This window comes from Rhinolophus sinicus, linkage group LG04 (assembly GCF_036562045.2).
Source record: "Rhinolophus sinicus isolate RSC01 linkage group LG04, ASM3656204v1, whole genome shotgun sequence".
In the NCBI taxonomy this organism is placed as follows: Eukaryota; Metazoa; Chordata; class Mammalia; order Chiroptera; family Rhinolophidae; genus Rhinolophus; species Rhinolophus sinicus.
In genome coordinates, this window is record NC_133754.1 from 27,701,847 (window position 1) to 27,715,551 (window position 13,705).

The 13,705-nt window shown below is 36.1% G+C and overlaps 1 protein-coding gene across 15 annotated transcripts in view; it reads right to left on the minus strand.

The window, feature by feature from the left end:
* Positions 1 to 1,504: 1,504 nt before the first annotated feature.
* The window catches only part of MYCBP2 (MYC binding protein 2), a 240,014-nt gene continuing 227,813 nt past the window's right edge, over positions 1,505 to 13,705 (minus strand). For all 15 annotated transcript variants that reach the window (XM_074329406.1, XM_074329401.1, XM_074329409.1 and 12 more), the window contains 6 exons: positions 12,803 to 12,991; positions 11,938 to 12,045; positions 10,421 to 10,630; positions 7,461 to 7,568; positions 6,652 to 6,817; positions 1,505 to 2,338 (listed from right to left, as the gene is read on the minus strand). In XM_074329406.1, coding sequence (XP_074185507.1) covers positions 2,223 to 2,338; positions 6,652 to 6,817; positions 7,461 to 7,568; positions 10,421 to 10,630; positions 11,938 to 12,045; positions 12,803 to 12,991 — 897 coding nt within the window. In that variant the 3' untranslated portion in view covers positions 1,505 to 2,222. The remainder of the gene's footprint in view (positions 2,339 to 6,651; positions 6,818 to 7,460; positions 7,569 to 10,420; positions 10,631 to 11,937; positions 12,046 to 12,802; positions 12,992 to 13,705) is intronic.

Below are 13,705 nucleotides of genomic sequence, written 5' to 3' on the forward strand. Positions count from 1 at the left end.
GTAGAAGCTGGGGCGAGGAGCAGGGTCTTCTGGGGAGTGGGGTCATCCCTTCATGATGCCTTGTCGCCCAACATCCTCAGGGCAGAATGACACATCCAGAAGAAAAAGGCTGTTTTGTGCCAAAGGTTCTGGAATCTCTTTTGAACACAAAAGTAGTGTCCCAACTGGCACTTTGTCAAAAGACAAAAATGTGAGAGGATATAAACATATGAATGCCTTCAGGACCCTTTTCAGTTTAAGGATCAGGGTTTCTGCACGAATTAATCCAAAGTTTTCCAGAGACTGGAATTGAATGAATGCTGCCTGCAACTCCTCCAGCTTGGTTTGGGGGCCACTGTCAGTGCCCTAAGCGACAACCAATTATTCCTCCTGCTTTCAAACACATCGGGCAATTAAAAAGTTGCTTGCAAGTCTCAGATACTGTCACATACTACAAAGGAAATTTGCATAACCTTCTCTATAAAAGAAAGTATTAGCATTTCTTTTACAGGGATGGTTCAGATGCATCTGATTTAGATAAAGGCCGACCTTCTGTACAGTTTCAAAGTCCTTCCTTGCTCAGGAACCCATATGCTTCAACAGTGGATCAACAAGTAGCGTCATGAAGAGATCAGAGTCTTTATGATCTTCAGATTTTTTTTTTTTTACAGTAAGCTCTCTAACACCAGGACAGCTAGACTACTCACGATTCCATCACGTTCTATAATTTTCTACTTACCTATTTTTTTCTCATGCCTTTTTCTACATCTCTGCTCTTTGAAATGCTACTTATTCTTCAAGATGCAGCTCCAATGCCCTCTTAGTTACACTCCTCCCAACAACAACAAAAACAGAAACCATGAAAAACAATCTTTCCTAAATCCTGAAGCATTTGGCTTGGGCATTTTAATGAAATTTTTTAGAACATTCTCTTAATAGTTATCTGTGCTCTGATTTGATCTTTTCTTTATATTTTAAGGTCATTCAAGGCACAAATTATTTTAAATTTCTCACAAATGCTTAACAAATATATTTCCAACAGTGGAAATTTAGGATAAAACCAATCAAAATTTTCGTCAGACTTGTGGAATAAATATCATCTGATTTCATGATGAGTCATAAAGACACAATTCAGCAATTTCATGGGTTAACTGTATATGAAAAAAAAAGACAACTACCAAAACACACTGTAGTTTATAGTAAAGAGAATAGTGATCTTGTTGATTACTTATAAAAGTTCTAAAAGGTGCTGGTTAATAAGGTGGAGGTTGGTCAATTTCCCAAATGTTTTCTTCTGTCTTTGGCTTATGTCTGTGTGTGTGTGTCTGTGTATGTGTGTGTGTTTGTGTATTTTTTTCTACCTAGTGTTTAAGATTCCAACATTGTGCTTCATTGCTACTTTTATTTTACCTAACAATTATGCAAGTTATGATTGTGCTGTCAGTAAATTTCTTTTCAAAGAAAGTTGGATGTTTTAGACCTTGAAGATATTTAAATTTTGTTTCTCAAGCAACACCTTACACAATTGTTAGACTTTATCACTGTATAAAAATGTACAGTGGTTTATTGACATGTACATTCCAATATGTTTACAGCTGCAAGATAATGAGGCACACTCAGTATTGCACTTCATTAAAATTTCAGGCTCAAACTTAACCTAGAAGTTTAAATGAAACTGCATTTGTAATTTAGTAATTCTTATAGAGGACAAACATTGATATCTTTATATACAGTGAGATACTTATAACATTTATATGCTGTCCTAACACAATTTTTTTTTTAAATAACAGTCTAGGAAATAAACCAGAATATTCCTCTTTTTATCCCCACCCGTGATGCAATTGTACAGGATTACAAAAAGGCAGTATATAATCAACAATGATTATTCTTCTTCTTTGCTTGAAAGCCAGCATCATTCTGAGTCCATGGGCATGGTGATTCTTTTATATCAATTATCTATAAATGTCCAATGCTTCACAGGCCAATGACGGTCATGGCCACATGCAAACACCTCACAAGTTTGATGTCTTGGCTCAAAAGAAAATAAACCAAAATAATGGGGAAACTTTCCATCGCAAGAATTATGTACATGGTATTTGGCATCCTTCTTGCACTGTGAATGGTTCATTTTCATGGATGTAAAAATGGTCCCGTCCTTATCCTGAGCAGAGTTTAAACTTCACCACATCCGCTTGGGGGATGAAGGCAACTTTTCTCTCTATAGACAAAGGAATCTGAGTGTGTTAAAAAGTGTGAGCATTTCTGCACACTCCACAACCCAGAGCAAACTCTTCCCCAGTGGGTGGATGAACAACATGGAGTGGACATTCAGTTCCTTCTAATTGTTTGCCTTTGGGACCTGCATACATTTTGAAGGAGGCAAGAGAATATAATTTAAAAAATACATATTATATTACACACACACACACACACCCCCAAACCTAATGTAAACATAAATCACTGATAAGTCATTCAAAAAATAACATGATTATGGTTATGCAAATATAAAATTAAAAAGTTTTTTTTCTTCTAACCACAAAAGTAAAATGTTCACCATAAAAAACTCAACACACCAGACATACATATAGAAGAAGGGACATGGTCCCCTACCCACAACATCCTGCCTGGAGATAACCACTATGAGCCACCAATCTTTTTCTATTAATAAATGAATTATGTACACCATTTTAAAGCAAAGAGCAATGAACAAAAGTGGTCACAAAAATCCCTCAGTTTAGTCTAACAAAATTATTCTGGATGAGAAAATATGGATACTTTTGTATAGAATGTTTTTCTCTAGGTAAAGAGAAATTTATATGTAAATAAGCCATTTACCCTTTCATCTTTTCCGAAGAAAAAGCACACATTGGTAAAATGGGAAGACTGATTATTACTGTTCTTTTGAAAAGTAAATGGGAGAGAGATTAGTAAAAAAATAAAAATTAGTCACCTTAAAAATATGAGAGTAAAATAATATATAATGTAATGCAGAAGAAACATTTTGGGAAAAATAAATTTGTAGATAATAAATAAACTAGGCATAAAATGTACCAAAAAACTGTATTTTCTATTTTTTGAAAGACTTGTTATACTAATGTGCTTCATGCCATGTGTTTCATAGCATTAAAAAAAAAGACTTTTAGCTCTTTTATAAATGAGGAGCTTCACTGTGTAGGGAATATAGGCTGGGTTTATAACTTGAATCAGTGTTCCTATTAACAGCAGAGGAAGGAACTAGCATTAGTTTCCCACAGCAAGTTTCCAAAATAATAAATGTAAGTTTTTATTTCGTTTGAGAGAAAAGTATTCAGATTGGATGAGATGAGCTTATCTAGATCAATGTGGAATGAGAGCTCATTTAATTTACCTTTTCTAGGTTTCAAAACTTCTCTGACGTACAAGAAAAACAGGAGGGATAAAAGGCTAGTGTTAATGAAGCTCTGAGCCTGGCACAGTATAAATAAATACCCAATAAGAGTCAGTAGCCATTATTACTATTACTGATCAACAACAAACTATGGCCTCATCTGGAGGAATAAAAAGTAAGTTCCCTGTAAGAGGGAGACCAGGGCGTGAAGGTCAGTATCAAACTGAAGACAGCTAACCTTAGAGGGAGAAGTTAACTGCTGGCTCCGGCTAAGAGCCTCACGTGACCTCAGGATGGGTCATGAGGGGAGGATGCCGGCAGTTTGTGGGAAAGGTAATTATTCCTGTTATAAGTGATCAAGTAGCTCAGTATCCCACCCCAGACCACACTGCACACTGGTATTCTGCCCGCCCCACCAGTGGGTAGGCAGGAGGGGGCCCCTCAATGGCAGCTCTAGTTCAGGTCTATAACACTATCAATGGTGGCTCCTGCAAACTGCAGTCCTGGGGAGAAAATACAGGGTCATTTAGTCACCAAATATTTACTGAGTGCCTAAGGTGTGAATGGTGCTGTGGTAGGTGCTTAGGAAGTAAAGATGCACACGACCTATCTTCAAGGAGTTCATAATCTAATGTTATGGTTAAAAAAAAAGAAAGAAAAAAGTGAAAGTAAATACAAAAGAAAAAACACCTGCAGTCATTTGAGTGCTTACTATTGAGGCACTATTCTAATACATCAACGCACTTGATCCTCTGATAGTCATAGAGGTAGGAAATATTATCCCTATTTTGCAGGTAAGGCAAGGTTAACTTAATTTTTCTGATTTATAAATCCTTCATCTTTAAAATAGGCACAGCAATAGCTATCTCACAGGGTGCTGTAAAGATTAAGTATCCTCGCACCAAGAAGGTCATCAATAAATGTTTTAGAAAGGAATGGACAGAGAGAGGGATTATCTACTTCAATTTCTTAATCTGGACTCTTGTTTTCATACATGTTAATAAAAAATAGAATGAATAAATTGACAGTTTAGAGAGTCGATCCTTGTCTTTCTGAGTAAACTGCATGGGCCTCTTCCTTGTTGACTCACTGTGACGTCTCCTTTAATTCTCTTCCAGTTCCCTAAATGGACGGATGAGCTGGAGGAATGTGTGAAGCTGGGAGAGCGCTAGGAATTTAACCTTTCCAGGCCTCAATTTTCCATTTGTGAATGTGGGGGATAGTATTATCTACCTTGTAGGTTGTAAACATTAGGTGAGAAAATATATGTGAAAATGCCCAGCATCAATGCCAGTTCCTTCCTTTTGCCATCACCCTAACTCTTTTCCTGCCTCATTCCTTTCCTGATTCACACGAGTTTCAAGGGCAAAGTCCTTTCTGTGGGCTGACCTGCATGGTCACGTGAATGTCCGAGGGGCAGCCTTGCTTTCGCCTGACTTGTCCTCTCAGTGACTGCTCTGCTGCTGTGTTTTCTGCAACGTTTGTTTCATTACTAGCTAACTTCCTTATTGCTTTTAGTGTTTTGTTTGTACTTTTCTTTTTTTTAAACAAAGAAGAAACTTTCATTCAGTAATGTTTGGATTTTCCCTGATGACACAGCTTATCTCTCAACTTTCTCCACTAGAAGTTGGTTCTCTATCTCCCAACTTCTCCAGGTCATAAGGCCAGGAAGCAAGATTGACTTTCCTAGTTCCTGTTTATTTCCAGACCACTAACCTCCAATTTTTATTCAATAATCCCACTTCCCTTGAAGTTCAAATGATCTAGAACACTGCCTGCCTCCTTTCCATTCCCTTCATTTGCTGACCTCCAGCCCACCTTCCTCTTGCTAATGACCGCTTACATCTCTATTCTGGCCATTAACCTAAACACTCTGGCCTCACATTATTCTCACCTTGTCTCTTTCAAAGTCCACTACTTCTACTTACAAAAAAAAAAAAGTTTTTAATGGTATAACAGTTTTTATTTGACATGTGCAAATAGCAAAAAGTAGCCATACTTAAAAATAACTCCTATTCGTCTTATCTTTGTTTTTGATAGATAATATATGGTATCTCGCATAGTTTAAAAATCAAAATGTTAAAAAATTATATGCAAGTCACCTTCTCCAACCTCTACCCCATCTTTCCTGTTTTCCCCAACAGTTAACTAATTTTATTACTTTCTTGTGTATCTTTCCAAAGTTTTTATGCAAATATAAACAAGTATGAATATATATATATTAATTTCCTCCTTTCCTACAAAGGGAGCATACTATATACACTCTTATATAATTTGAATTTTCATTTAATACTATCTCCTATGGATCTTTCCATGTCAATACTTAGAAACTCCATGCTCGGTCATCTTCATTTTATAATGGTGCATATTACTTAGTGTTTAATCAGCCCCCTACTGGATACTTGTATTATTTATGAATTTTATTATTATAAGCAATGCTGCAGGGAATAGCCTTGTACATTAGCCCTTGTTTATTTTCTTCACATATGTAGGTATATCCCCAGAAATGGCATTGATATATTTGTAATTTTGAGAAGCACCATTGGGTTCTACCATGTGCACGCTGATAAGCAATGAATGAGAGTGTGTGTTTCCCACCTTTAACAACATTGTATATTGTGGTATATGTAGTTCTAATGTGTTTTCACTAATTTCAGATATTTCACTACGGTCACATTTACTTCTCTTTCCGCTTCTCTCACTGACGTTAAGCCTGTTATTTTGCCTTACTGTGATCCACAGCCTCCTGACCTCTTCCAATTTTTCAGTCTTTTTTTTGGTTTCATACTGACTGTTTTCAGCCTGACCTCCATAGACAATCATTTCTCCTGTATTCTCAGGCTTCTTTAATTCCCTTGGCTTTCTGATGCTCACTATGCTGCTAGCTCCCAGCCATTCTAGATTAAATCACCTGTTCATTTTATGGTGCCGGTTCCAGGCTTCTTAAAAAAAGAAAACAAAATGAAACAAACTGCCCCCCCCCAAAAAATCCCTTTAAATGTTCTATTATACATTTGTAATTTCAGACTTCACTGAACAGCAATCCTTTCACTATCCTTAGCTGACTTCATCCTCATTCCCCAAACAACCTGCTCCATCATGGCTCCTAACCCCTCACGCACCGTGAGCATCCTACTTCCTACTTCACTCACAAAGACAGATGTTCACAAGAGCCAAGGAACCCCTCGGATTCTTTAGGATAGTTTGAACTGCGTGTCTGCCACTTGAAATAAAAGTATTCTCATGTGATCAGTAAATGAAACTAGATACCACAGACATCATATTTAAAAGTATGGAAAACATACCTGCAGGACAGTGTGGTAGTTCTTCCTTAGGAATGCTAGTCATTCTTTGAAAATCATCATGACAAGCGTTACAAAAATGTGTTGTTCCAAAACAGAAAAAGACAGCCACTGAACAGCAGTAGCGACATTTATATTCCAGAAAGTCTGTGCCATGTTTCGGACACATCTATAGAAAAAGAAAATAGACACAAGATTATAGTGAGTGTATTTCAATTATACTTAAGATAGTTATATACACAGCTTAGTGATTCGTATTTTGAGAGTACACACAACTCTCAAAACTGACTGAAAAATTGATGATATACACATTAAAAAAATAATGAATAAATGTGTGGCTTTTCCCAAAAGATCTGGACAAAGCCCCAAGTTCTAATCTCAGCTCCATCATAACTAATCTTATTTAATAAGCTAGCCACTTAACTTCCTTATGAATGTTTCCTGGTCAGCCAAATTGAAAAATTAATAATATTTCATATATCTCACAATTTCATAGATGTACTGTGAAGATTTCACTGAAGAGAGGGAAAATCTGAAAGTGTGAGTTCAGGCTTAAGAAAATGATATAAGTACACTTATTAATTGTTGAAAGATGATGGTTATTTTATGGAAGACAAAATTATAGAATGCAAATCCTATCCAAAAGAAACACATATGAAATAATTTGGAAAATTATACACTGCTGTAAAGCATTAGAAAACACTGGGGAAAAAGCCTGCTATATCATTCCTACCATACCGGTTATATTATTATTAGAAAAATGGAAGTGGAACATTTCTAAACTACCTTTTCTAATCAAATGTGCTACCCACCTGCGCCCTGGACACATCGGAACAGGCCCCACAGATGAGCTCTCTGGGATCATAGTCATCCCCTTGTCCAGCCTCAGCATCACAGCGAGCTTCACCACCAAAATACGCCTGGAAGAGAGCACATTTAGATGACAGCAGTGAGAAAACCCTCTGCCAGGAGATCCAGTTTGGGCGAGGTGGGAGTCAGAGAACGAGGTCTTAGCAAACACGACTGTGTATTAGACACTCCCTTGCAATGCCACGGGGGGTGTCCATATCGCTGCCCAGAGGACAGATCAGGGTAAGAAATAAAGCTGCTGTCCTTCAATCCTAGAACGGATTCTGCTTACAGTATGCCGTTCAAACATTGTACTACCAAAGCAAAATAACAAAAGAATGTATAATATTCAAAATACATATCAAAAATAGGATATTAACTAGTAAAGAGAAACTGCTTTTTCAGGGCAAAGTTTGAATAGTTTTTCATCATTTTGAAATAGTAAATAACATATTCCTTTCTAGTGCCTTAAAAAATATGATTAGAAATTCCCAAATTTTAATACAATAGAACAAAAAATATGTCTAAAGTAAATATGACTGTATAATTATAATTCTCAGGCTAATGGGAAAGAAAAAAATTGATTTTAATCTTACAAAAGCTTTTAAAAAGGAAAGGCAAATTTGGTATTTCTGTTCAGAATACTGCTTATTCTTATAAAGCTACCCTATATGCAAGAAGTCAACAGTATCCAATATAGACACTTGAATAAATGAAATTATCGTAACAGATGATTTATCTGAATTTGCTCTGGGGACAAAATAAATGAGGCCAGTTGTATTTGGGGCAATCCACAAGCACATGTCCCATAGCCAAAGACCTATATCCATAATTGAGGATAAACAAGATGAGTCAATATAAATCTATTATTTATACCAGAAAAATAGGTCAAAAGATAGGCTCCATTGACAGAGGTTATTAATGGTTGTCTTCCAGCTAAATTTGGCCTCAGAAGTATTTCATTTGCCCTGGGGCCTATTCCAGCTGTTTCACTTTTCTAGATCCCCTGCTTGGCTTCCTGGATATTTGATTGTCATCCCTGTGGTGGCATATTTACATGCCACTTGTGATATTTAGTACGTTAAACACACAGAAATAATACTTTATTATCTGTAACAATACAATTCACAAATACACACTGTTGGTTTTTCCTTGGGTGTATGCATATCTGTCTGCTTTTCTGGCTATAATCTGTCTATTTAGCCTTCCTTTCATTATCTGTATTTTCTTTATGTTACACAGGGACACTATGCATTTTTCATGTATTGAATCCTTCATTCATTTATTCATTTTCGAATTAACTTAGTGTCTAATAAATGCCAAGAACTGGAGACAGAGAAATGAAAAAAAACAAACATAGTCTTTGTCCTCATGGAACTTACGGAGTGAGGCAGAGAGACAAATGAACCAGTAATCATAATGCAGATAAACGAGTGCCCTGAAGAATGATGTGTGCAATGTATCAAAATCCTGTGGTTCTGGTGAGAGCGGGATGGGCACATTACAGAGGAGGTGAGTCCCCAGCTGAATCTGAAGGTGTGATCAGGCAGATTTGGCTCCGCACTTGAGCATGTGTATACGGTGTGGGTGGCAGGTGAGAGTCAAATGCACAGTAGGAAGTAGTGAAGAGAATTTCATGAAAAGAAATCACCTATGTGATGGTATGGAGGTGTGAATGAGGGAGCAGACATGGCCGAGCGTGGGGAGTTGCAAGTTGTTCAGTATTTGGTAGCATGAGGTGTGAGCGGTAGCACCCTGGGAGATGAGACTGGAGAGGTGGACAGGGTTACAGGATTATAAGCAGAATGATGACACAATCAGATTTGAGACCCAGAAATATTAACCTATGAGTAGTAGTGTAAGTGTAAAGGATGGCACAGAGGGATTCATGGATCCACAAAAAGAGCTCAGGAAGAAGGCTACTGCAATTACCAAAGAAAATGATTAAGGTTGCTAAAGACATAATAGAAAGAAAGGAAAAAAAAATAAAAACAAACAAAAAAAAACCCTCAAGAGAGATGTGGAGATACAATTGACAGGACTTTGTAAATAAAGACTGGAGACCTCGGAGAGTTAACGTTGAGAATATAATACTGGACATATGGACTTTGATGTACCTGTGAAAAATCCAAATGTCTGGTAGGCAGTGGGAAATTGGCATCTAAATTTCAAAAATTTTAGATGGTCAGAATGGTATAGATGGTACTAGGCGAAGACATGGGTGTACAGGAGGTCACCAAAGGTAAGGAGCTATTATTAGGCAGGATGGAGAGACAAGGAAACAAGTATGTAAGGGGCAGGTGAATGAAAAGGAACCCTATGAGGGAGTTAAAGACAAATGACCAGAAAGGAAGGAGGACAGCACAAGAAAGTATTGTCCCAGAAGCCAAGGAAGTAAGAGTTTAAGGAGGAAATGCTCAAAAGAGTCAAGTAAGAGAAGTTTATTCAAGAACCAACTGGATTTGGCAAACGGGGTTCTTACTGATGGGAATAAGTAGCTAGTGGTCAGACGTATTTCATGGTTTGGTAATAGTTTGTATAGGTCACAAAAACAAAAAATCCCAAAACAAACAAAGTAAATAAATTCAACTTGAAATACAGCACAATCTTTCTCATTTTTAACTTCAGATAACACGTCAGAATAATTGGACATCAGCATAGAGTTCAACTTCTTAATCATATAGGTAATCTCTAGTCAGTTTAGTGGTTACCAGAGAGAAAGGGGGGATGAGGGGAGGTAGAAGAGGGTAAAGGAGGTCAAATATATGGTGACGAAAGGAGATTTGACTTTGGGTGGTGAACACACAATGCAATATACACATGGGGTATTATAGAATCGTATACTTGAAACCTATGTAATTTTATTAACCAATGTCAACCCAGTAAACTTAATAAAAAATTCTTAGTGTTATTTATAGCATACCTTTCTGCATTTGTAGCAAACGTAATATGCATATCTATTCATGGCATAGCCAGCTGGGTCATTATAAAATCTCACACCAGGAGTGGTGATAGCTTCACTCTTATGCAGGCCTTCATATTCCAATCTCATTAAGGCCTTTCTTCTGACATCTTCATAGAGTTCTTTTATTGGATCAAGCAGGTCTTTTAATACTATATGATTTATTTTGTTCTGAAATTTAAAAAATGAACATTTTTTAACAGAATTATTTATTTATTAATTCAACAAACAGTGTGCATCAAAGTGCCAAGCACTGTGCTAGATAACCAAACATTTTCTAAATAAAATGTCACTTAAAAATAACCTTGTAGGAACTGTAACAGCTATATACAATGTCAGAGGGGTAGTAGATTGGGGGGGGAGGGCTATCACTTTGTGAGGGGTATAAATGTCTATTACATTGTTTTATACATCTGAAACTAATACTAAAAAGAAAAAAAAAATTTTGTAAAGTCCTCACAAGCCTCTATTTTACCAAGAGCATGGGAAATGAGGGAAGTGGAGCACAGAATGTGAACATTCCTTTTTATTAGCTTCATATTCCTGAGTATGGAACCTATCTCCTGTGGCCTCCACTGTTCTGGGAATAAAGAATTCCCTTGATGCCACAAATAAGACATACTCCTGTGTATATGTGTGTCTGTGTCTGTGTTTTGGTCCCTAGAAGCTGGGGTAGAATGTCAGATGGCAGAAATGAGCAGGTAGTACTTTCTATACAACTTTCATGTATCATTTCTTAAATGTGACCTTTTTTTGGAGGTACCATAGGAGATGGGAGAGCAAATACTACTTTTTTGATTATTTCTCAGTCTCACTAAACAACGATTGTGCTAAGTCTTTCCATATTATACTCTATATACCAGTCTGCAATTCTGAAGAAAATAGGAAGAACTAAATAGAAAAAGAAATAAAGAATTATAATCAAGAAGGCACTGCCAATCACATTCTAAAACAAAGGTTTTTGTTAATCATTATTAGCTTGCCAAAACAACTTGCTACTTTGTTTATTAACTATCTTTGTAGAGATATGTTAAAAAGTTTCTCCTTCTTTTATCTGAGCTCTAAAAGAATCTTTCCTGATGGCACTGGAAGTTCAGATTTCACTCTTTAATGGCAGGTATCAGTACCTACAAGCACCATAGACTCGTTGTTCTTTTCAGTCGTCACCCATTGCCATGTCACATGATCTGAACTCTTAGGGGGTCTGAAAGTAGTGATGCATGCCCTTCAGTGCATGATGATATCTAAATGAATTCTGTGATGCAGTATGCTTAATTTAACTAGCTTCTAATTGACAATTGCTGTTTTGAAATGTATTGTAATAGAGAGATCTATAATATTCTCAGGTACCACCTATATAAGGAGAGCAGAAATGATGGGAACTGGTGGTAAAAGATAACTGGGAAGGACTCACATTTATTCTAAAAGATGAAGATGAAAGTAAATAGAAAGTAGATAAATTTTGATTCTTTCCATACCTTGCAGATGGGACATGATATAAATCCAAATGTTATCCTTGGACCAAGCCATCTGTTTTCCAAAACTCGTTGACAGCACTGTAAGTGGAATACGTGACTACAGTCCAGCTTAAATAAAGAAAAGAGAAGGATATAAGCAAATGTAATAATGATAGACACTTGAGTAACTGGCAAATTATTCAATGTAAGGTGTTACTTAAAGCAGGTAACAGAAAAAATTCAAGAAATTTAGTACAATGCAATTTGAGCACTTTTCAACTATTGGACATTATTAACCAGGTCTTTAGCTTCTCATAATTTTTTACCATTTATATATTAATGCCACCTTATCAAGAGTAAGCTGGGTTAGGGAGAAATGCAAAATTACTCAGTTTGTATCTCATAAAAAGAAGAAGAAACTACTGACTTAAAGATTTACTTCTGAGAATATTACCTTGGAATTTTAAGAACTGGAAATATAAACAACTAATAAAAGTTAAAAAAAGTGTTTAGTAAATAGTAACTTCTATAATATTAGTACCATTATAGGCAGAGATATATATACACATTATGTATAGAGGTATGTATCATTATATCAGTGTGTATAGATCAATTATATAATGTTATAAAATACCATTCTGGACTTTGTAGATTAAGAAAAGAGTAGCTACTGTATAATCTAATCATTTTTTCCTTCCTTATGAACATTTTACACATGCTATTGACTATATAGGCTCACTTAAATCTCAAATTAAAGCTAAGCACACAAAATGGAAAAAGAACATATGAGACATAATTTGCTCATTAATAAAATGGTAGTTATTAGCAGGACATTTTCTCCTAATGATAATCTAGACACACTTAATACTTTAGAAGCTGAGACAACCTGAATGGCTGGTGCTGCCGAGAGCGCCTCAGTGAAACATATCATGCACATGTCATCCGCATCTTGCTTCAGTGTTGTGGCATTTTTATCACAGCCATGGAGACAGGGCAGACAGTGCTCTTCATTTTTCACCCCTCCGCACGGATGGCCACAGGGATGTGTCTTACTACAGGCTACCTTAGCATATTCCTATGAAAAGTAAATTACAAAGGCATACAAAATATCAAAAAGGCACACATCCTGGTAATTATATCAATTACATTAATTTTCCAAGATATTATCCCCCAGGAAATACATATGAAGGCTAAGTAACAACAAAGTAAAGTTATTTTTATTCTTTGTTTGAATTAACTTAGGATTATTAATAAAGTCTTTCCTTATAATGTTTTTTTGAAATTTTCACTCCACATAAAGGGAATGTTTATAAAAAAAGTGAATTATAATTTTAATCTATTTGTTATAGCCATGAAGCAAAAAAATTCCTGACATATAATCTCTCAATCACCACCCATGCCCTTGCCAAAATGGGGATTTAAAAAAAAAACAAAAAAACACATGGATCTTTCACTATCTGGGTGCTATCCAAATTCTTGTTAACTAAATTGAAGAACCAAAAATATCTGGATAGCATGGACTGTGTACAGATGTTCAGGATTAAAGAACTTTCAGATATTGGAAATTTATTTTCGGGAAACAAGTGAATAAAATGTGTAAGAGGCAAAAGAAATACAGTCTATAGATTTTTAACTGTTCCTAGCAGAAAAGTTAAATATATATGATGATGGTAATTGGGAAACACACAAAAGGAGTCTGGTTTGGGCTTGAGAGCTTTACCTGAGCCCTTCTCCAGCTTGGATAAAGCATTTAACTCTGGACACGGGTAATACTCTAATTTTGAAAGCG